Raw genomic sequence first — 24856 nt, forward strand, 5'->3', positions numbered from 1 at the left:
TTTTTGTGGGCTAGAATCTGCTTTATCAAATGGATGGAGTGTTGTCATGATTAGAGATATAAAATTTCCAGGAATTTTGAAGCCATGGGAAAGCTCTCCCACACACACTTTTTTACTTCCTTATCAAAATTAAACTTATTTACTGCTTTAATAATATAAAACACACACTTCATATCTCAGCATATAAAATTGTACTATTTAGCATAGTAATCCTATGCATGTTTATTAAGACATAAAATCTAGTCTGTTTAATGGAACCTACTTCCAGGTGAGTGCACATAAGATTGTAGCCTCGAAAGTATTAAGGGTTTTGTTTTGTACAAGCAAAATTTAAAATATATCCAGTACTAGATAGAGGAAGCACTGCAGACTGAGGCACCATATGCTGCCTAAGCTCATGTATCTTGGAAATAGAAAACACATCTTTTGTAGTAAGCAAAAGGAAGTGTATTTGGACAAAAACAGTCTCATGCATTCCAATATTAAGGACTAGCAACATATTTGGATATTTAGTTAAACTTTAGAAAAACATAGAAAAGTGTTGTATATGTCTATAATAAACACAGGAATTTGGGGCTGTGCCGCTGGCACAATAGATAACTAGTGTTTCCTAGAGCAACCCCAGAAACGAGCCGAACCACTCATTTCTGGTATGAGAGAGGTCAGCAAGTGTGTGTGTGTGTGTGTGTGTGTGTGTGTACACACACACACATACACGCACAGAGGCAGTGATAGATAAAGTGCAGACATACTGGCCCTGTTCAGACATAATGTTAAGCCATGATGATTAAGGATTTTGAGCTTACTATGATAGCTTAGCATGTGGGGTGTTTTTCCTAACCATGGTGGATACATTACCACTGTGTAACCATGCTCACTAACTGTGTGCTGCAATAGCGTTAGTGGCCCCTACAGCGGCTTAGCGTGTTGTCTGTGAGGCCCCCGTTGGTAACCGAATGCTACCATAGAGCTCTGTGACAAGAGCGGCCAAAGATGGCCCTTCCACTCCTGCCAGCGTGCAAGATCTCCATAGTTGAAATCTGCCTAGCAGAACATGATGCAGAAACTGAGAGCGAGCCTCCTTGCTCTCCATCCCCACCTGCAGTATGAAATTGGAGAAGCTCACAGGGAATAAATATGTTTTTGATCCCATGCCACTGTTATCAGCACAGCGACCTTGAGCGCTCTGCACTCCCAGGCATAAACACTTGCAACCACTGTGGAAAGTGAAAACATCCCTGCATGCTGTGACCCAGTGGGGAGGTGGCTGCTGCAGCACCAGCCCCAAGATGGCCACCCACAGTGGCCACAAGATAGTCGCTCTGCTGAGGCTATTGGTGTGCATGGCGGCCCAGCTAGAGGACTGTGGGGTTTTGTGGGATGGGGGGTGGTTAGGAATGGGTTAGGCTAACCACGCTGCAGGCCGTGGTTCTGTGCATGTGTGGCAGGAGCACATGGTGTGGTTAGCGGTAATCACCATGCACCGTGGTTAGCCTAACCACCCTTCCACAAGTTACATCTGAACAGGGCCACTGACCTATGATTTTCAAAAGTTAGCCCATTTAGCCATATAATTTCTGTTAATAGGAGTTCTTCAAGGATAAACCCATCCTTTAAAGTTCTGCAGTAAGGAGGTTGGACACTAGATGTTGCCATGACTTTGCAAGAGATCTCTGAGATGTATTTTGTGTACTCTTTTTATTAGATAATTTGTAGAAGTTAAAAGAAGTTTCTTCTGAGCTGGTGTGAAAAACCTAAGTAGTCTTGTTCTTGGATAAACATAATGGAGATAGTTTCTTGTTAACTGTTTTTATCTTCTGAAATAATTGTGAGGGGTTTTGTTTTTTCCTATTAACCAGTTTGAATTATGAAGGGGAATGCTACTTTAGGTATAGCTTGTGCATCTTAAGAACCTTGCCCTATTGTCATATGAATTGTAAATGGTAACACTGGATACTTCAGTACATTTCTGAGTATTGAAATACTCTTGGGAAAGATGCATTTTGTATAATAAAACCATTTTAATGTTAATGGTAGAATATTTTCCTGGATCAGTATAGATAAATAAAACCCTGTTCAAGCATCTGCCTGAACATAGGTAGGCTAAAACTTTGTAGGGGGCAGGGGTGCATATATAAGTCCAGCCACCAGTGTACCGAAGTGTCTGGGCTCCTTTACAGACCTTTTCTCATTTAGCGCAAAAGTCTGAAAGGGTTTCTAAGTGTTTTCAGCTGAATGTGCTTAGAAGCCTTAGTATGATCAGGAACTGTAATATGGCAGGGTTCCTGATCACATGGAGGCTTCTAAGCATGTTCAGCTGAACACACTTAAGAAACCCTTTTCAGACAGTCATGTTTTTATTGATAAAGATATTACTGAATTGGGAAAGGCAAAAGTAGGAAGGGGCAAATAAAATTAAGAAGTGCAGGAGGGAAAGGACAGATTGTATAGGGCTAGTGTAGACCAATATGATCTTAGTACCTGAATATGAGAAAGTAGCTTATAAGGCAGGAAAAAGGATGGAAGGGACATTGGCGATGTGAGGAAGAAGAGAGGTACAATGTTTGGGGCAATATAATATCTGTACTATGGAAGAGGGGGCATTCACGTCACAGCATGTAAATGACATTGGGAGGTGTGGACTGCTAGATTGGTTTATGAAAATATTTGTAGTAGTACATGTGGTTATTTAAACTGATAGGCAAAATCATGGAATTTAAGATCAGAACTTTATCCAGCTTTCTTCCTTGGAGGACATTTCCTAGTATAAAATAGAATAAAAACTGTTTTCCATGTCTTATTCCTTTCCCACACTTTCATCTGTCCTCAGGGCTTGAATACTTTGCTCTGGGTAAGTCGTCTTAATTCTTTTTGCATCCCATTCCACTGGAACAAGAATTCTGCATGAGGTCATGCAAACTGCTTTTTATTTGTATGCAGTATGTTGCAATACTGCATTGTATGTTGCAATACTGCATTGTATGTTGCAATACTGCAAGACAGTGCAGGTGGATGTCACAATACGCAACATCTCAGAATTATGTGTTTTAGCCTATTTGATTTGAATTCATAATAATGACTATAAAAACTTTCAAGTTCCTCAGATAAAAGATAGCACAACCTCAAATGGAAAGGAATTGCAGTTTATTTATCTAATGCCTCCATCCCTGACTCTTCCCTCCACCCCACTCCAGTGTTCTTGACTTAACATGAATATATGTAGTCATCATCAGTTTCTGGACCATAGAATTAACCTGTGTGTCTTCACTTGTAGTATGGGGTGTTTTTCTTTCTGCACTCATTTACCATTGCATCATTTGATAGATTTAACTCTGAAGATTTTGTATGATGAAATTGGTTGTTTTTAATAAAATATGTGGGTTATAGTTGCAATAAGGCAAGAACATAAGGTTAGAAAATACTTAACTCCTGTTTTTTATGAATTTGACCTACACATGCTGTGGTTACGGTGAGTGAAGGGGTCACAACCTGTATTTAACACTGCCTTTTGAGTGTGAAGGGAGGAAGATGGCAGAATTGCCACCTTCAGGGAAAAGATATCTGCAGTCAGAGGACACACACTGCAAATAATCCTTGAAATAAATGATAGTAGATATTCCATTCTGATGGCCAGCTTCTGAAAGAGGGGTTAGTGCAGGAATGTTCCTTATCATACCCTTGGGGAAGGATGTGGTCAACTAAAAGATGTTTCATGATCTAGGACAAACTAGCTACAGGTATTTGCATGTCCAGTCCCTTTTGTACATCATCCCAAAAGAAAAATAGTGCCAAACAGTACATGTATTCCACTGGCAGTTTCAGTGCATTTGAACACACATTTTATGTGCTGGAGTTGCCCTTTGTTGCTTCTGAAGACACCTTTGTGTCTGTGCAGCAGACTGGGAGCTAGTTAAAATTGTAAATATGGCTTATGTCACACAAGCTTATACTGTTTCCACTTGCAACCATTTTACATTGGTTATGGATTTCTGTGCTGAGGAAGGTGGTGTCAGGGAGGAGTCCAAGCCCCTTAAGAAGTCTGACAGCTCTGATTCTGAATCAGAGTTAGAACAGGTAGATCAGAGCCCAGGGAAGGGGACCTTCCCTAGATTCCCAAGATGCTAGGAGAGATTCCTCCAAAGGCCTTGACAAACAGATGGCCCAGGCAGAGTCGCTGCTCCTTCCCTCCACTGTAAGAACTCAACTCAAGTTTTGGAGGAGGAAGAGGTGTGTGACTTGAGAGACACTAGAGTGCATCGCGAAACAAAGCAGGGAAAGTTATGGACAGGGCTTAGATGCTCCACCAGGATAGCCACTCTTAGAAGCCAATATAGGAGAGAGTGCCTTAAAGGATGGGCATCACTGCAAAGCAAGTTTGGCCATGAGGTTCATGGGCAAGCTGTCAGCAACTTCATTATCTTCCGGTTCATCTTTCCTGATTAGAGATCACAGATTCTTTAGGGCCTGAAGCAGTCTGATAACTTCCTTAAATATGCATTTATAGAAAGGCTAGTCTCTAGCAAAGTAGTCATATCAGCCTGAAGCTTTGTCTCTTTGTGGTGTTGGTTGTGAAGAGGAAGGATGGTCCAATTCCTGACAGCTAGTTGTGCTGCAGCACAGAACATTCTTTTTTAAAAAATTCTTTTAGTTTTGACAACATACATAAACACCACGAAGAATAATCAACAAAATCCATCATACAAAACAAGACTAATGAACGGAAAAAAGAGGGGAAAGAAAAATCCACGATATTTCAAACAACATATGGAATCTTATTACAATACATACTTGCGAAAAATAGGTAAGAGTATTAGGGGGTATTAAAAATATTAAAATAAATACGAATATTATATTTAAATATAAATTAAATTTATATTTGTGAACCGCCCAGACAGCTTCGGCTATTGGGCGGTATAGAAATGAAAGAAAAAGAAAGAAAGAAAGGTTTATGCCTTATGTAAACCAAATATTACTAAAGGCTTTGGGGACTGAATGTGTAGTACTATCTTTATTCTTATATGCAATAGAAGTCCACCACTCTGCAGCAAAAGCATCTATTTTCTTTTGTCCTTTTGCTATGAATAACTTTTGGGTCAATTTTTCTGTTAACACTACCTCCCATGCATTGTTATACCACTTAGGTATAGAAATTCCATGTAGATCTTTCCAATATCAGGAAGTATGCACTCGTGCTGCTATGAAAAGATACCCCCAAGTTTCTTATGTGATAGAAATCTATACTGTCCATGGAATAAGTTTAAAAGCACTAATTCTGGAGATTTAGTTATAGTTGTTCCTGTTAGCACAGAACATTCTAATAATTAGAAGTTTGAGGAGTGTAACTTCTCCAGTATAAGGTAGGTTCTCCAGTAACATCTCAACAAACCATCCTGTTCTTAATTTGATTGTCTGTTGGAATTTGTCATCTGTTTGCATCTTCACTTTTGATCAGATGCTGCACAATTGCACTCAACTTGGAAGTATTACTAATTTGGCTTTTTCAAGTAATGTAGAGAGATTTACAGATGTGGATCTGCTGCTAGAAACTTAATATCCATTTGGGGAATAAATATTTAAGTTGTGATCCAAAGTGCACACAGATGGTTAATATGTTTCACTAAAAGATTAGTTTCTGTCAGCTTGAGGGGAAATCCTGCTAACTTTCTTCCTTCTTAAAACCACTACTTTTAAATCTCTTCTCAGGGCCACTGCTGCTCTAATATGGGACTTGTTGATTTCCCCTACACAGAGCATGTGCTTTGGCACCATCTGGCTCTCACAATGGGAGATTCACAAGTCCCATTTGCCATGTTACAGTAAAGCATTTGTGGTGCATTTTCCCCTTCTCTTTTATGATGTTGGAAGTAGCTCTTAGTGCAACAAGTTATCAGACACCATTAGAAAATGAGTATTGTGACATCCTTGCTGATACCACGAAGAATGCAGTATAAAATGTCCAGTCAAGTGTCTTGAGGAAATGCTCCTTGCTCATTCATTAAAAATTTTAGTGTTCAGGATTTGGGAGCAGGCAGAGGGTGTAGTGGGGGGAGCCAGAGGAGACAAAGAGATTGTGAAATAATGCAACTGTTAGCATTTTTATCTGGCTATGCAGTGTCTCTACCATCCGTCATAAGAACTAGTCTTGGCAGAAGAAAGTCTCTAAAGAATAACAAGAAACAGCATTTTAAGTGAGATACAGAGATACTAATGAAAGTTAGGTTTTTCTCCTCCTGTCTGTGACATTAGAAAATGCTCTGTAGATAAAATATTCATAGCTTGGATTTCCCCTTGGGAATTTGTGTGAGTGTTTGTGGGGTGGGGACTGCAGGGCAGGGCAGGGTACTAGGCTATGAAGGCACTTGACTGTACTGGAATATTTTTTTTAAACTCTAATACTTTCTGTTCAACTTGAATTAATTTATTTTCTACCTTTTTTGCTTTGCTTGTTCATAAATAGCAAGTGTGCACTATCAAACGCATTGCTATTGTTACATGTACATTTCATTAAACGCCATTGCTTATGCCTCAGTGCTTCTCACTGCAGCCATGCTGGTACATCTGAAACCAAGCAAGCTGTATAAAATGTGAAGTACCCCCTTTGTAAGCAGGAAATAATAGACCATGATCAATTCTGTACATTTACAATTTGATTATTCAGTACTAGTATTTATTGTTTAAATTCAGGTAGGGTATTTGGCAAATGATTGAATTGTCTGTTAGGATGAAAAATACGTTTTAATATTACTACTTCTTAATTGGCAACGTTGATTTTCTGATTATTAGTAACTGTTTCTCTCACACAAAATGACAGATGCAACAAATATGAGCATACTTCCTTTAATTAGCCCAACAAATGTTTATGTTAAGTATAGAGCTGTGAATTTTTATGCTTTTTAACAATCATTCTGTAAAGCCTTAGGCAGTGTTCTAAAAGAAAATGTATTGCATCTAAAGTTGCTCTCAAAGAGCTCAATCATGCTTCCATTATCCACTTGGGAAGCTTGCTTGGAAAAGTCCGTAATCACAATCCTGTACTTTGTATGTGCTAGATAAATGCATATACAACTAGAGGCTTGTACAACTTCAGCTGAGGTCACAGAATAATCTGCAGAGTTTAGTATGGGCTTTGTGGCTGTCTGGATTGCAACCTATTTTTCTAATGAAAATATTGTACCTGGACATTTTCTGTAATTACTAGTTTGTATGGACTAATTTTCGTGATGACTCCAGCTCCTCTCCCTACCACCCCAATCCTGATAGGTTATGATACATTTTGCCCATGACAAAATTATCAGCTAATCTACGTAGTGTTAGGGGCATGCACCAAATGAATAAAAACAATGAATAAAATCACACATTTGATTTCAAGTACAAAAATTGTTGATTTTTGCTTTTATTGTCTTGAACGTCAGGGTGCCAGGAAACCCTAATGCTTTTTAATGCAGTAGTAATTAGTAGAATCATTAAGAACCTTGTAGCTCCATTGACATCATTATTAGCTCTTCAGTAGTGAGAATTTTGGCTTTTTCATTTATCTGCAGATAAAAGTTGCCTTTCTTGATAGCAAAATCCTGTACCTCCTAAGATAAAATAAGAATTCCTACTGCTACTCAGAAACAGGCACTTTACATTCATCTCTGAAACCAGGAAGCTGTCCCTTGCTCCTTGATTTCCACCCCCCTTCTTTCCACCCCTGCCCTTTTTGCCGCCATCATTGGTTTGTTTGGACCAGAAACCCAAGAGAAGTGGCAGCAGCAATAAATTATCTTGCTTGTCCTTTCATCATAGCAAAGTGGTGTAGTGGCAAGAGTGTTGGACTGGGAGCTGGGAGATCCGGGTTCTAGTCCCCACTCGGCCATGGAAGCTCACTGGGTGACTTTGGGCCAGTCACACACTCTCAGCCCAGCCCACCTCACAGGGTTGTTGTTGTGAGGATAAAATGGAGAGGAGGAGGATAATGTAAGCCGCCTTGGGTGCCTTGCAAGAGGAAAAAAGGCGGGATATAAATGCAATAATAATAATAATAATAATAACAAAGTAGGAGGCTGACCACTGGGCCAAATTCCCTTGGGATCCAAGTACCCAGGGTAGTTATGGTTAATCGCCACAAGAGGTTGGATGCATAGAACTTTCTTCGAATTTTAAATGGTCAATAAAAGAGGTAGAAGGATAATGGATGTGCATATAACCTGACAAGGCAGTAGCATGGTCTCAAGCTGTCTACGCACACAAACCCTGCTTGGCTTCGTCCTCTTGTAACAATTGATAATTGATATTACTATGTAGTCTTTAATCTGCCGGGTTGTTTCAACTGATTACAAGTAAATTATCAAGCTATGGGGTCATGAAGAGTCAGACACGACTCAACAACAACAACAACAAATTATCAAGGCTGGAAAAATATTTAATTTTCACAGGAGTCAGCATTAAATATTTAGAATGCACTATTATATACATAAGCACCAGCACTGCACAGGGCTATATGAGTATTTCACATCCTTGGCATTAGTAGCCAGTTTTGGGATGCTTGGGGGTTTCCAGCATAAATAACTAAGGGTTCCATCCGATGTCACATGAGTAGACTTCTGCTTGTGCAACTCATGTCCCTTTCACCCCTCTCCTGTGCACCCCAAACTGCTCCGTATGATCCCCAAATCTTCTGGAGTAGATTTGGGGCTGCAGGGACAGGGAATCCATTCCACCAGCAGGGTGAATTCTGCTGGTGGATGGACACAGTTGGATACAATCCTAATTTTCTGAAGTAGAGCTCTTGTGGTATTTGATTAACTTTGCTTGTTCTTTAGCTGTGCTTTTACACCTAGAACATAGCAACGTTTGCTGAAAGGAAGGTTTTACCCACGATACACTTTGAACTGATTTTTAATTTTGGTATGTTAGGCTTAAATGCTTGCCAGTCTTCCTCAGCTGTCTCTTTTTCCAGGAATGCCTGCCGTTTGTAACCCAGGCATGGTACCTCTGGCAATTCCGCCTCCTGCAGTCAACCCTCAGCATGTGTGTAATGAAGAGGATCTAAAATCTATCCAGGACATGTTCCCCAACATGGACAGAGAAGTAATCCGTTCAGTACTAGAAGCCCAGAGAGGAAACAAGGATGCTGCTATCAATTCCCTTCTTCAAATTGCAGAAGAATCCTAGGTCATCTGCACATTCCCCATCTTCATTGTTACCGTTACTTTTGATTTGCCAAGCCAGGGATTTAGCTAGAGGAAGAACTTCCTGAAAAAGCATCCAATCTGAGAGATTGTGTTCCCTTTTTGTTAGCTGTGATTGTTGGGACATTTGCACGTTTCTTTTTACATATGATCTATAGAAACTTCAGCCATTTTTTATGAATATCAACTCTGCCATGTATGGCTGCATTTCTGTTTGAGAAGTGGAGTTGGGTTGCTCCCCCCCCCCCATTTTGGAAAACATACATACACCCGGTTTCATCACTATGCATTATGGAGTCAAAAGGGGGGCAGGGGGAGGAAGTATTGGTTGAGGGATGAGTGTGGGGACTGCTGTTCTATAGAGTGCTTTTATTAAAAGTAATTTTGGGTTGTCTCAATAAATGATCCTTTTCTGTGAGAGACAGAAAGTGATTACACAGTTTGTTCGGTGATATCTGAACATTGCAGCAATTTGTAACACTTCATAGTGTAGACAGATGGGCTTTCCTGTAACTTGCATTCATTCTAATGAGAAATCCCCTTGGTCAACTTATTAATTGGGCACCAATGCAATATATTTCTTTGGTTTTCTTTGTTTAGAGTCAACTACTCTGTTGTGTTGCTGTGCTCCTGAAATCTGCCATCACTACTTTCTCAGGACACAGCAGCACATGGCAGAGGAGCATATTAATATGCTGTTGTGTTTACTTGCACTGTTCTTGCTTTTACATTTGTGAAATATTCAAAAAGTTTAAAGCAGACATTTTATACCTTGGAAAATTCAGCATCACAGTTTAATAAACTTCCTTGTGGATCAGTTGTCATAACGATAATAATGCTTGGAGGAGAAAACAGCTTCATTTATCTGTATGGAGGAAATGTGCTACTTTTTTTCCTTTTAGAGAAGAAATTTATTTTCAAGGCATAACATTTCAGTAGAATATACACTGTAATGATTTATTGGGTATCAGTTGTGCTTAATTCCACCAACACTGAGGTATATGAAAGAATCCATTTAGCAAATGAGGCAAACCAAACGTAAAATACAATCCCAATATATAGGAAGAGAAGAATTGTACATATTCATTGTGTATTGTTATACCTGTTGAACTTCAGGAGATGACATATTGTATATGTTTAATTAGTTTATTTCTTGTTTGAAAAAAATGCAAAGTAATGCACTTTAATATGCACATTTTTCTTATAATGTGCTGTTTGGCTTTTTGATGGTTTTAAACATTTTAAGTACTTTCTATAATTGCTAGCCATACTTCAAACTTCCTCATGTGTTTGAATTTCATACAGGCTTTTGAGTTGGTTGCGATTTTGTTTTGCTTTGAAAGAAAAGATCTCATGTTTCCTGCCCCCCTCCCCCTATATAGAATCTCCTCCCCCTCAAGCATTAAAAAATGTTCACTAAAATTACTTCATCATATCACCATGAATACTCCTGGCACAGCCAGCTATAGTTAAAATATTTATTTTTTTAATTATTAAAGTATAGGTGGGGGAATTTTAAATAAAGTACCAAAAATGTGTGTTGTCCTTCTACTGTTTGTTGATTAAAGTTTAACTGTCCTGCTTCCATTTTTTTAACAGATTTGCATTTGTGAGTAATAATTCCCTCCTCTCCGCTCCTTCCCCTTCTGTTGCTTTTAAAATTAATGGATACAGTATACTAAATGAAATATATTTCATTTTTTGCAACATGCTTTAGAAGTCTCCCATCAGAAAATTAGCTTCCTTCTTTTTTCCATACTCTACAGGACTTCCAGATTAGTGTTAATTAACATCAGACATTTGTCAGTAGCATCATAGCACAGTTAATTCCTGTGGCATTTGTGAACTAATATCTTTAACAGTAATATTACTCAGAAATGTTCAGCAAAAAGTCTGGAATAGCAATTTGTTCTTTCAGAAAATTGCTGCAGTGTGGGCTGGATAATTCTTAGGAAGTGTGCATGCACTTCTAGATTTTTGAGCTTACTCTGAAATCGCCAGTGGGGATGTTTTAAAGAGTTGCTCGTACTCTAGGGATGACACAGAATTGCATACTAGATGCTTTTGGAGCTGAATTGTAAACACATTAGGTTGGATCCAGAGTTTTATTCTGCTGGCGAGAGCATTCCTGAGCAGAGTTCCAGTCAGAATGTTCCCGCCGGCAGAAAGGGGAGAAGATGATTTTTGCTGATTTCTCCCTCCCTTTGCAGTCTCTAGCGCTACCTCCCCCATTATTCTGGAGGGTCCCCCAACCGTCCAGAGCAGATTTTGGGGGGACATTGGGGACTGTAGGGGAAATTGGCAAATATCACTTCCCTGTTTAGCAGGATCAAAGGCCTCCCACTGACAGAAGGAGTCCGTCTGTTCACAGGAGATTTTTGCTGGGTCCAATCCATTGAAAACAGTTGAGAATGCAGTTTCACAATCAAGATAGACTAAATTCAGTTTCTGGACGTTCCCAGGGTCTAAGGCCTGTGGAAAGCCGGGGAAGTTTTAGTAATGCTAAGCTGCTTTTTTGTACAGTGGAGCAGAAGAGAGCCTTTATAGATCATCAATAGTGAATATGGTAACATTTGCTGTTAATGTTTTCCTCTGTCATAATGAAGAAAATAATGGCAATGTACAATCCTTTATTAAATTAATATCCAGCATTCACTGATTTCAGTGTATTTGTCATTAAAATAAAGAGCAATTGCAAGCATTGCTACAGTTCTACAAGCATATCTTTTCTTGATAGCTACTTGGATATACCCTGAACCTACAAACATGTATTTGGAAGTAATCCCCGGGGACTGCAATGAAATTTGCCTCCAAATAAGATTGGGGTGCAAGTTGGTCATGTGCAGAACTGAAATGTGCTAGTCGCCTGGCACTTAAACTAAATGCCATGCAGCGCACAAGTCTTAATACTGTTTCTCATGTGCGCTGTTTAACGGAACACCATGTTCAGCTTTGTTCATCTCTCATAGCATCCTTCCACAGCCCAGAAGCTGCTGTGGAACTCCCTGAAGTTCAAACCTGCCAAGGGTCTGTGAGTGGTTAAATCCAGGAATATTTTTGTCTAGCTAGATTCTTGCCACCTTCTTCTCTACTGCTGTTTAAGTGCGTGCTGATGGTTCTAAGTGTTTCCCATCACAGATACTATTGCTTGTATTGGCTGACCTGTAATACTGTATAGAGGATGTTTTGCTGTAATAATTCTGAAGACATTGTTTTTTTTTACTGTATTGAGGTCCAGACGATTGTCTCCAGCACTATAAAGTCTTTTTTCCCATTCTGTCTTAATTTAATAAATGTATACCAAACCATGTAAAAGTATGGTCTTTTTCAGGAGGCATAATACTTCTCAACATGATAGCTTCAGAGATTGGGAGTTGTATTCACTGAAATGTAGTCAATTTTAGCATAGTATTAGCATTTTGTACTCAAATTCAGAATGTCCAAAGCTACCAAGACTTAATGCAAGCATAGTTTGAAAGATAGAATGAATCAATTGAGCCAATGTGGTCCAGTGGCTGTACTGTTACAGTTTAACCAAGGAAATCTTTGAGCCTGCTCTCAGTCACAATCACAGCTCTTAATAAGTCATACTCTAACTCAGTTTTGGAGTAATATTGCAGGAGTAATAGTGATTTGCATTACAGGGTTGTTTTGAGGGCAAATAATAACACTAGAGAATCTTGTACTCAGGAAAGTGGTATTAAAATCAATAAATTTACAGTCATTGCTACCCAGTAATAATTAGACAATTTTATACACCTTGTACAGCCAGCCTTGCCTGAGTTTAGAAAAAAAATCTCACTGCTTTAAATATTCACACTCTCACCAAAATGTTTTGCTGCTAATGAGCTGGAGTGTCTGACAACGCTATTTTTGTTTCTTCCATTTATTTGGGAAGCTCTGCAAATTATCTCATGTGATGTAAGTAGCTTTCCCTGTTGACCTGAAGCCTGAGAAGAGGCTTTTCACATTTTCTCTACTGTGGAAGAGGGGGTGGGGGGATTAAGACTGCAATCCTAAGCATGAGAACTGGAAAGTAAGGTCCTCTGAAAGTAGTTGGACATCCAATGTAGGCATGGAAGGATCAGGCTGCAAGATGAATTTACTGTCCAGAAAAGGGTGACTTTTGAGATCATGTTAAAGCATTTGTTTATCTTTTCAATAACATCCCATTAGCATTTTCATTTCATTGTTAATAAGTTCACAAGTGTTAGTAGGATATAAAATGAAATCAAGACTGCTTTTTAAACAATTGTGTTAATGAAAACACCTGCCTCCAGGAAAAGTGATTTCACTACCTTGTGAACTTTTAAAAAACTGTGTGGAAAAATAATGCTGCAAATTGCATGGGTAAAATAAATACTCTCGTGTCTCCAATCTTGTGGACAGTTCACACAAGTAAGGGGCATGTTTTTTAATCACAGGATCTTATACTTGAGTATGCAACCACATAGTGAAACTAGTGTGAGCTAGCCACTCATGTGAGACAGCCTCAACCATTTTAGCTTTGAAAAGCTGCATTTTGCTTCACTTTGGAGCTTTGAGAAGGAAGAAGTTCATCAATAAGATTCCACTGGTGTAAATAACTGGAGTTCCCCCTGTGCACTTACTGGTACAGGAATGTCTTTGGTGGCAATCATTATTACATTTGGTAATTCAGCAATACTAGTGGAATTGAGTGATACAGATGTGAAGCTTCACTGTGGTGAAATATCTGTGAAACCACCCATGCAACTTTACAACGCTAATCGCCCTGGAGAGCTTCCTTGGTGACAAATGCATAGGCAGAAAGTTATTTCTCCCTCTGTGCTCCTCTCCCTAAGTAGTTCATTTTGCTCCAATTGAGCCTAAAGTGGTTCCAGTATATGACACGGTATCATGCCAGGATTCATTGATAGCCATGGAATGCAGCTAGGCCATAAATGGCTTTGTTGTCTTCCCTTAGCAAGAATTCACCGTCTGTTGTACATAATTATAGTTTTTGCAGTAAAACTTTAACATGGAACGCAAGCACAGTGGCAAAGGAGATAATTTTTAAAGAAGCCATAAGTTGCGCTTCTATACTCCAGTGGGCAACATTGACCGCAAGACTAACTCATATGCCTGCTTTCTCTCCATTCTAAGAGATAATTTTGTAATGAGACAGAACAGCCTTCCCCAACCTGGTGCCATTTTGGACTTCAATTCCCATCAGCTCTAGCTAGCATGACCATTGCTCAGGAAGCTGGGGTTTTATTTCAGAACATCTGCAGTGTACTATTTTGGGGAAGGTTGAGACAGAGGGTAGTCCAGCCTTCCCCAAGTTGGTGCCCTTGCAGATGTGATGGACTGCAATTGTAATTCCCAACTAGCATAGCCATTAGCAAGCAGGCATCTTGTGTTGGCAACAGATAGATTTTGAATCTGCTCTGGACCAATTTTCAAGAAACAATTTTTATTAGCCATCATGACTGTTAGGGTCAGCCGCTCGTGAGGCAGGATGAATCTCCCTCTTCAGGCGGCAAAGCTGGAGGAGAAGCAAACTGCACACTTCCCCCCCCCCCATGCCAGGAGGACCTGCTGCCACCACATATCCTCCCTTTGCAGCTACCACTGCCACCTCCACTGTGTCTCCCACTCTCCTATCTAATTACCCACCCTGTTACCACTGCCAGCTCTGTGGATCCTCTCAGGGCAAGCCAGCAGGCAGCTGACCTCTGAAGAGCTGTGTTGGCCAGAAAAGAGAGGTGGTCCTGGCTCTGAGGGGTCCTTCCTTAGAGTGGCATTGTGGGAGGAGGGGTGTCCCTGGATATCATCTGCAGTACAGGTGATCTCCAGGGACACCCCTCCTCCCACAATGCCTGGAATTACCCCTCCAAGACAGGCATTTGGGCCTGCCCAGCTCTCTGAAGAGCCATGCTGGCTGCTTTTCTGGTGAGCGCAGCTCTTCAGAGAGGTCAGTTACCCTGCACAGTGGGAGGCAGCAGCAGGAGCAATAAGGTGGGTAGAGCAGGGGGGAGAAGGGAGGCAGAGCAGGTGGGTGGGTGGCAAGGAGGGAGATAGGGGGCAGGGGGTGGGGGAAGCAGGGAAAAATAAATATGAGACATAAAATACATGGACTTCAGAACCAAGCATTGGCTCTCACAGGGACACAACATCTGCCCTCGCTGAACATATCACCTATTCTGTCCTTTGCTTCTCAACTCCTTTGTGCTCCCAGCTCAGAAATTTCATAGGGTAAGAAACTTTTAACAATAAAAGGCAATGCTCCTAGAACTAAGAACATTTTGAAAATGGGTTGTGCTTGCGACTACTATGTATTCTTGTATGCTTAATGCTCATATCAAAGGTAAAGAACTGCTTAAATTTTTAAGAGAAAGGTGAAAAAATGCCTGTTCTCGGAGTCCTCTATTTAAAAACTGTGTGTGTTAATACCAGGAATTTTGAAATCTTACAGTTTCCTTGGTGACACTTTGTTCCTAGAATATGGCATAGGATATGTTGTTACCTGCTGATCCATGTTCAAATACAGAAATAACATAATATTCCTAGACAAGAACAAATCTGTCACATCATGTGCAATATTAAACACATTAACATATTACTGAATATTTGTAGATCAACTAATAAAAGTATTAAACAAGTGGCCGACAAATTTCTTTCAAATGTGTGAATGTTGACCAATGCTAATCTTAGCAAGTGGTGATATTACCCTTATGTTGCTGTCCTACAGGCAGAAATGGCTTCTTTTTCAATCAACTACATTCCAAAAGTGATACTGCATTCTTTACCTCTGTGTTACCCCAAATTCTCTTGCCCACTTTTAAATGTGATCAAACTAAAATAAAATGGGTTCCTGTACCAGAAAACAAGAATAGCTTGGGTTGCCTTCTGTCCTGCATCTGTCAGAGATCTCATAGGTTCAAATTGGCAGGATAAGTCCTCAGTCCTTAAATGAATATTTGGCAGCTGAAGTGAGAAATCTGCTCATGCCCTGAAGCATAATTGGTGATGGTAAACCTTTGTCCTATTTACCATGACTGCAGAAGTTTAGGGCGTGTTCATCCTGAAATGGTCAGATTTTCTCTCTCCAGGAAGTTCAGCATCCTTGGTGTCTAAATTTCATAAAACCTCTATGATAAAACAGCTTGTGGGCAGAAGTTTGAATTCTGCGTTAAATACTTTTGTTGATGGTTTTTATAGTTCTTTGCTGAAAATAACATGAAAATGTAGAGAAACAGCTCAAAATAGTATCAGTTATCTTTGGAAGAAAAAGGAAGAATGATTTATTGGGCATTCAGAATTTCAACAGTATTGTTCATCATGCTGGCTAAAAAGAGAGCTACATGCCTACATCATGCTGTAGAGTTCAGGTCATAGCCTCATGTAATACAGTATAGATGCCCTTTTACAGGCAGGAGTGACCCTATGTATTTCTCCATGACCTAACGAAGAACGCACACATACTTGCTCGGTCCAAGACTGAATTCCAGGATCAGGTTTTCAGACCGAAGGTTTGCTACTGGCACCACCTCTCACCAGACACAGCAGCCATGCCAGCTGAGAAAATCAGAAGAGCTTAATTAATGCAGTTTAACAACGCTGTTGGTTGGGAGCAAACAGAAGGGTCACAAGGGATGCATTGTCCCTGTATCTCCATAAAAACACCCTCCAACTTGCAGCAATACAGAATGCCAGAACACAGCAACTTTTGTTTCTTGGATGCTCCCAAGAAGAATGCCCCCCTTGTATCCTCTGTCAAAAAGGGATGGTGTGCAACACTTTGTGATTTCTGGTTTGTTCTAATAAATATATTGTTGTTTTCACTGTCCCTGTGTTCATATAGTCTCTGCTAGGAGGAAGGTGGATGGAACTTGCAATTCATTCTAAATCCTTTCAGTGTGATTTCCATACTTTCAGTCTTCAAAGGTATTGACACTCTCCCAAGTTAAAAAGCTATGTTGGAGAACCCTTCTCTGGTTTGGTGGGCTATCCGGAGTGTGATTATGCTGGGGAAGGGGGCATGGATCTCTCCTGGCATGTCTTCTTCCCCAGCACAATTGGCTTTCCAGTCTGCCAAGCAGCTGTTAGACAGGCTTTTGAGAGCCTGATTGCACTGGGGAAGAGAAGAGGGCACATCGGAATGATTTTGCTCACACCCCTTATTCCTCGACATAATTGTGTTGGCACTAGTGAAATGCAGTAGAGTTACAGATGGACTTTAGATCTTTATGACCAGATCATGTGCTATTTTTAGCTACTGCTGTTCTCTGATGGCAAGAAGGAATGTCACAGAAAAAGCCAAGGGAAATCCATTGCAGTTAGGGAACTAGGTTGTACATATCAGTAGCCCCTCTGAACAACAACAGCAAAAAGGGCTGATGATGTTCTGTAGATGATGGTGCTTTAACGCATTCGCTGTGTGAGCTGCCTCCATGTGGCAAAACATTCATCTGCAGTTAGCTGCCATGTGCCACTCTAAATCCATACCCTTCATATATCCTGGCTCAAAGAGCCCTTTGATAAAAGGAATAGGCCATGGCCTACAGTTGTTCAGCAGCTAGACATGAAAGGTGGTCAGAACACAAATCAATAGGCTCCTTCCAACCCTACTATTCTATCATTCTAAGTGTTAAAATCTTTAGTGGAGAGCCTCCTACAAGAGCCCCCACCATCTAAGGTAAGGTGGGTGGCTATGTCTCAGTGACGGTGCCCCAGTTGCAAAACACTGTCCTCACAGAGGCTCATCTGGCACCCACCTTATTGTCTTTTCAGCACCAGGCAAAGACCTTTTAATTTTCCCAAGCTTTTTAGATACCATTTTAATCTTGCTGACTGTTTTATGCTGTTTTTGTGATCTTGTAGCCTTTTAGTTCATTATGTCTTATTTGTATTTACATTTTAGTCTTTCTTGCCCTGGGAATATGATTGAAGAATGGTATAAAAATAACTAACTTCAATTCCTTTTATTTCAGTTGGTCTACTCTAATCATGGCTAAGTCCGAATCCAGCCCATAATAAGTAATTTTCACTTGCTGCTCAAAGTAAGGGAGCTTTAGCACTGCATTGCACCTTGCCGTAAGGAAGAAGAAACATCCATTTAGATCACAAATAATATTTCCTGGATCTCAAAACAGTAAAAATGTAGCATAGTGTGATGATTTGACTTGAGGGATGCCAATGTTCAGTGAATAAAAATAGCAGCTGTCAATGTTGGAACTTGCTTATTTTTTTATTAATCTTAAGAAACAGAATGGGGAAACAGATTTATCTTTGCCACACTCAGATGACTGTTGACACTATACAGAAGATTGTGCCTGCAGAAAATGATGCTCAGTAGTTTAAAGGATAGCAGCCAAAAATAAACAGCAAAAAACAGAGAACATGTAAGAACAACAGTTTAGTTTTCTACATTAAAATGTTTTACATCATTTTATCATCGTTTTATTGTCTTTTTAGGGACCCTTAAAGAGTCTTCTAAATGGTCTTCTTTTGTAGATAGCTAGCCAGAATGACTGTAAATTCTCATACAGGAAAGAGGACATTAACTTGGTTAGGCAGCTGCCCACGGAAAGGGCCACTATTTGTTTTTTCCAGGGACACAGTAAGAGATATGAAGTAGCATTAAATGGTGGCTGACTGTAGCTGCATTGGAGCTTGTTGGGTTCTTTATCCGGGGACAAATGCATATTCTTCTTCCCTTCCCTTATCTAATTGTGGCTTGTGGGATGCATCCAGCCTCGCACTGACACTTGTCCACATAGATGTATTCATAATTGATGCTTTTGCCATCTTGGCATGTCAAGGTCACCTCTTGCCTGTGGCTATTGAGCTCCTGGCAGCAGGCACACATGTGCTGCATTGCCTTTGCCTCACTGGAATACCTGTCCAGACAAAATAAATTGAGTTAGATGCATTCCATAAAATGTCATTGTGCCGCACAGGCTCACTGCTGGACCTCACTATTCCCAGCTTAGATTTACGAGATCCTAATGATACCAGAGGCAAAAACCTCCCTTCTCTAAATGCTAGTGGAAGCAGGCTTAGGTGATGTGCTGTTTTCAAAAGGCATTTTGATGTTATTAGCATGTGTGTTCAAATCATCTATTCATATTTCTAGTTTAATGAACAAGGCAGTCCTCAACCTGCTTACCAGACTGAGGACAAAAGCAAAGCACCCTAGAGGGATATATCTACAAAGAAAGCTTCCCTTACTCATGATCTGAGCTTTAGTTTCAAACCAGAAGCAGTATAGGAAGGGGAAGTGTTCCTGAGGAAATAAAGGCTATGTATGTATTGAATTTGAAACTCCAACATCACACATTGCTGTGAGTAGACTGAAGAACCAGTCCAGAATTCTGCAGTTCTGCCATGTGGATGAATAGGAGATCAGTATGTTATGTGAATGTGAACAATGTACCTTGTGGGTTCTGATGCTTGACATTAGTGTACCTGAATGTGAAAGCCTCTAAATTGGAGGAGTGGTCCAATCCACATACAACTTGTCTTTTCATAAGAATTATTACAACATTGTTGCATCCTCATTTCTCTTCTATCATCTAGGATACATCATAATAGAATCAGTACAATTTACCCCAAATGTAGAAGAGTAATAGAATACAGCAATATTTCTAAAGTATGTTGTTGTTGTTCAGTTGTTAAGTCATGTCCGACTCTTCGTGACCCCATGGACCATAGCACACTAGGCCTTCCTGTCCTCCGCGCTCTCCCAGAGTGTGCTCAAGTTCATATTCATTGCATCGGTGATGCTGTCTAGCCATCTCATCCTCTGCCGTTCCCTTCTCCTTTTGCCTTCAATCTTTCCCAGCATCAGGGGCTTTTCCAGTGACTTTTCTCTTCTCATTAGGTGGCCAAAATATTTGAGCTTCAGTTTCAGTATCTGTACTTCCAATGAGCAGTCAGGGTTGATTTCCTTTAGGATGGACTGATTTGACCTCCTTGCAGTCCAGGGGACTCATAAGAGTCTTCTCCAGCACCACAGTTCGAAAGCATCAATTCTTCGGCGCTCAGCCTTCCTTTTAGTCCAGCTCTCACAGCCATACATTACTACTGGGAAAACCATAGCTTTGATTATATGGACTTATCGGCAAGGTGATGTCTCTGCTTCTTACTTTGCTGTCTAGGTTTGCCATAGCTTTCCTCCCAAGGAGCTAGGGATGTCAGAGAATTTCACCACGAATCTCGGGGAGGCCGAATGCCAGCGCATTCGGCCCCCCGAAATCAGTGGTGGAATGGTCTGCCACCCCCCCCCCGCCACCCCTGGGACGGGACTTACCTTGGGCGGATCTTCCTGGCGGCGGCGGCAGCACCATTTCAAGTTTTTTTTTTAAAAAAACAAAAAAACGTGATAGGCTACGTAAAGATTTACGTAGCCTATCACGGCTAGATTTTTAAAAAACACCGTGATAGGCTACGTAAATGTTTATGTAGCCTATCACGGCTGATTTTTTTTAAAAAACGCGCATACGCCATAGCTGCTGCCGTTTGCGTCCCTGCAGTCAGCCATGATAGGCTACATTAACGTTTACGTAGCCTATCACGGCTGATTTAAAAGAAAAAAAAACGCGCATACGCCATAGCTGCTGCCGTTTGCATCCCTGCAGTCAGCCGTGATAGGCTACGTTAACATTTACGTAGCCTATCACGGCTGATTTAAAAGAAAAAAAACGCGCATATGCAAATGGCGGCGCCCATGGGTGCCGCCATTTGCGTTCCTTATTTTGGCACCTCTTAGTCTACGTAAACATTTACGTAGACTAAGATGGCGAAAATAAGGGGATCGCAAATAGTGTAGACGCTACGCTATTTGCGTTCCCCTTATTTTCGCCGTCTTAGTCTACGTAAATGTTTACGTAGACTAAGAGGTGCCAACGCAAATGGCGGCACCCATGGGCGCCGCCATTTGCGTATGCGCGGTTTTTTTCTTTTAAATCAGCCGTGATAGGCTACGTAAATGTTAACGTAGCCTATCACGGCTGACTGCAGGGACGCAAACGGCAGCAGCTATGGCGTATGCGCGTTTTTTTTTCTTTTAAATCAGCTGAGATAGGCTACGTAAACGTTAACGTAGCCTATCACGGCTGACTGCAGGGACGCAAATGGCAGCAGCTGTTTAAATGTTTACGTAGACTAAGACATGCCAAAATAAGGAACGCAAAAGCCGCCATTTGCATATGCGCGTTTTTTTTTTTTTTAAATCAGCCGTGATAGGCTACGTAAACATTTACGTAGCCTATCACGGCTGACTGCAGAGACACAAATGGCAGCGGCTATGGCTGCCGCCATGTGCGTCCCTGCTAGCCAGCGGCCAGATGTCCGGCCGCTGGCGGAGCCGGCTGGCAGCTCCGCAGAATCCCTGCGGAGTGGAACCGGCCGGCAAGAATTTCGGTGGGGACGGATGGAGTGCCTACCCCCCTGGCCAGAATTTCGGGGGGAGGGACGGAGCACCTCCCCACCACCACGAATGTCACCCTTCGAAAAGGTAAGTGACTTTCGTACATCCCTACAAGGAGCAAGCATCTTTTAATTTCATGGCTACAGTCACTGTCTGCAGTGATCTTGGAGCCCAAGAAAATAAAATCTGTCACTGCTTCCATTTCTTCCCTTTCTATATGCCAGGAAGTGATGGGGCCAGATGCCATGATCTTCGTTTTTGTAATGTTGAGTTTCAAACCAGCTTTTGCACTCTCCACTTTCACCCTCAACAAGAGGCTCTTTAGATCCTCTTCGCTTTCTGCCATTAGGGTGGTATCGTCTGCGTATCTGAGGTTGTTGATAATTCTCCTGGCAATCTTAATTCCGACCTGTGATTCACCCAACCTGATGTTTCTCATGATGTACTCTGCATATAAGTTAAATAAGCAGGGCGACAATATGCAGCCTTGTCGTACTCTTTTCCCAGTTTTGAACCAATCGGTTGTTCCATGTCTGGTTCTTACTGTTGCTTCTTGACCCTTGTACAGGTTTCTCAGGAGACAGGTAAGATGGTCTGGTACTCCCATGTCTTTCAGAATTTGCCACAGTTTGTTGTGATCCACACAATCAAAGGCTTTAGCGTAGTCAATGAAGCAGAAATAGACGTTGTTCTGGAATTCTCTTGCTTTCTCCATGATGCAGCGAATGTTGGCGATTTGATCTCTAGTTCCTCTGCCTCTTTGAAACCCCGCGTGTACTTCCGGTAGTTCTCGGTTCACATACTGCTGAAGCCTAGCTTGTAGGATTTTGAGCATCACCTTGCTGGCATGTGAAATGAGCGCAATTGTGCAGTAGTTTGAACACTCTTTGGCATTGCCCTTCTTTGGAATTGGAATGTAAACTGACCTTTTCCAGTCTTGTGGCCACTGTTGAGTGTGTCAAGGGCTCCTTGGAGGCTTCTCTCAGTCTAATCCAGTAGCCAAGTCCAGACACAGAGAAAGGAATTCCTTTCAAAGCTTTATTCTTCTTTTACAACTTAACAACTATACCGATTGCAACTAGATCTGAGCAGCACAGCACCTATGCCCTAAGTTGGAACAGTTGGTCCCCGTTTGAAAGGGAATTACTGGCAGACCCATGAACTTAAGGACTAGGGAGAGTCCCTCCCCTTTTCCCTTGGATCCGCTGGGCGCAGCCGTTGTTTGCGCGCCAACCTGGCACTACGCCTCCTTTCCGTGCCCTCCATCGGGCGCCGCTCTCTGCATCTTCGTCGCGCATCCACCAAGTCTGCTGTCTGTGCTTGGTCACTCCCTGGACTGCTAACTAAACTAGGAATGCTGGTGGGAAGAATCTCCGTCAGCTGTTGGTCCTGGGAAAGAGGAGCGCGCTCCTCTCCCAGGAGCGACTGCTCTTCCTCAGAATCAGAACTACTCTGGGATTCTATGGGCTCAGTGTCCACCCTGACAGAGTGTTCCGAATTTGTTGGCATATTGAGTGCAGCACTGTAACAGCATCATCCTTTAGGATTTTAAATAGCTCAGCTGGAATACTGTCATATCCGCTAGCTTTGTTGTTAGTAATGCTTCCTAAGGCCCACTTGACTTCACTCTCGAGGATGTCCAGCTCAAGTTCAGTGCCCTGCACTATCATGGCTATCAGGGACATTCAGATCTTTCCTGTAGAGTTCTTCTGTGTATTCTTGCCACCTCTTCTTAATCTCATCTGCTTCCTGCCTTCTTTGCCCTTTATCATGCCCGTCTTTGCACAAAACGTTCCCTTGAGATCTCCGATTTTCTTGAAGAGATCTCTAGTCTTTCCCATTCTATTGTTTTCCTCGATTGCTTTGCATTGTTCATTTAAGAAGGCCTTCTTGTCTCTCCTTGCTATTCTCTGGAACTCTGCATTCAGTTGGATATATCTTCCCCTTTCTCCCTTGCTTTTCGCTTCCCTTCTTTCCTCAGCTACTTGTAAAGCCTCATCAGACAGCCACTTGGCTTTCTTGCATTTCTGTTTCTTTGGGATGGATTGAGTTGCTGCCTCCTGAACAATGTTACGGACCTCCGTCCATAGTTCCTCAGTCACTCTGTCTATCAGGTCTAATCCCTTAAATCTATTCCTCACCTCCACTGTATATTCATAAGGGATATGATTTAGGTCATACCTGAATGGTTTAGTGGTTTTCCCTACATTCTTCAATTTAAGCCGAAATTTTGCAAGAAGAAGCTCATGATCTGAGCCACAGTCAGCTCCAGGTCTTGTTTTTACTGACTGTATAGAACTTCTCCATCTTTGGCTGCAAAGGACATAATCCATCTGATTTCGATATTGACCATCTGGTGATGTCCCTGTGTAGAGTCGCCTCTTGCGCTGTTGGAAAAGGGTTTTTGCTATGATCAGCGTGTCCTATTAGCCTTTGTCCTGCTTCATTTTGTACACCAAGGCCATGCCTGCCTGTTATCCTGGTGATTTCTTGACTTCCTACTTTGGCATTCCAATCCCCTATGATGAAAAGGACATCTTTTTTTGGTGTTAGTTCTAGAAGGTGTTGTAGGTCTTCATAGAACTGATCAACCTCAGCTTCTTCGGCCTCAGTGGTTGGGGCATAGACTTGAATTACTGTGATGTTGAATGGTTTGCCTTGGATTCGTACTGAGATCATTCTATTGTTTTTGGGATTGTACCCCAGTACTGCTTTCCCCACCCTTTTATTGACTATGAGTGCTACTCCATTTCTTCTAAGGGATTCTTGCCCACAGTAGTAGATACGATGGTCACCTGAATTAAATTCACCCATGTTTGTCCATTTTAGTTCTCTGATTCCCAAGATGTCGATGTTCAATCTTGCCATCTCATGTTTGACCACCTCCAGCTTACCTTGATTCATTGATCTTACATTCCAGGTTCCTAAACAATATTGTTCTTTACAGCATCGGATTTTCTTTTCACCACCAGACACATCCACAGCTGAGTGTCCTTTCAGCTTTGGCCCAGCCGCTTCACTCTTTCTGGCGCTACTTGGAAATACCATCTGCTCTTCCCCAGTGGTATATTGGACACCTTCTGACCTGAGGGGCTCATCTTCCGGCATCATAACTTTTAGCCTTGTGATACGTTCCATGGGGTTTTCTTGGCAGGAATACTGGAGTGGGTTGCCATTTCCTTCTCCAGTGGACCACATTTTGTCAGAACTCTCTGCCATGACCTGTCCATCTTGGGTGGCCCTGCATGGCATAGCTTATGGCTTCACTGAGTTACGCAAGCCCCTCGCC

At 41.5% G+C, this 24856-nt stretch overlaps 2 protein-coding genes across 10 annotated transcripts in view; one reads left to right on the forward strand and one right to left on the reverse strand.

The window, feature by feature from the left end:
• TOLLIP (toll interacting protein) overlaps window positions 1–14931 on the forward strand; it is a 42726-nt gene extending 27795 nt beyond the window's left edge. For all 9 annotated transcript variants that reach the window (XM_084856263.1, XM_084856283.1, XM_084856272.1 and 6 more), the window contains one exon: window positions 8942–14931. In XM_084856263.1, coding sequence (XP_084712389.1) covers window positions 8942–9156 — 215 coding nt within the window. In that variant the 3' untranslated portion in view covers window positions 9157–14931. The remainder of the gene's footprint in view (window positions 1–8941) is intronic.
• A 3393-nt stretch (window positions 14932–18324) lies between these two features.
• The window catches only part of LOC146357826 (mucin-5AC-like), a 96506-nt gene continuing 89974 nt past the window's right edge, over window positions 18325–24856 (reverse strand). Inside the window, exon 47 of the mRNA XM_084851198.1 lies at window positions 18325–19036. Within this exon, the coding sequence (XP_084707324.1) occupies window positions 18859–19036 (178 nt within the window). The 3' untranslated portion in view covers window positions 18325–18858. The remainder of the gene's footprint in view (window positions 19037–24856) is intronic.

The sequence above is a fragment of the Heloderma suspectum genome, chromosome 1 (assembly GCF_057233095.1).
Source record: "Heloderma suspectum isolate Gila_16-S chromosome 1, 16-S_ref, whole genome shotgun sequence".
NCBI lineage: Eukaryota > Metazoa > Chordata > Lepidosauria > Squamata > Helodermatidae > Heloderma > Heloderma suspectum.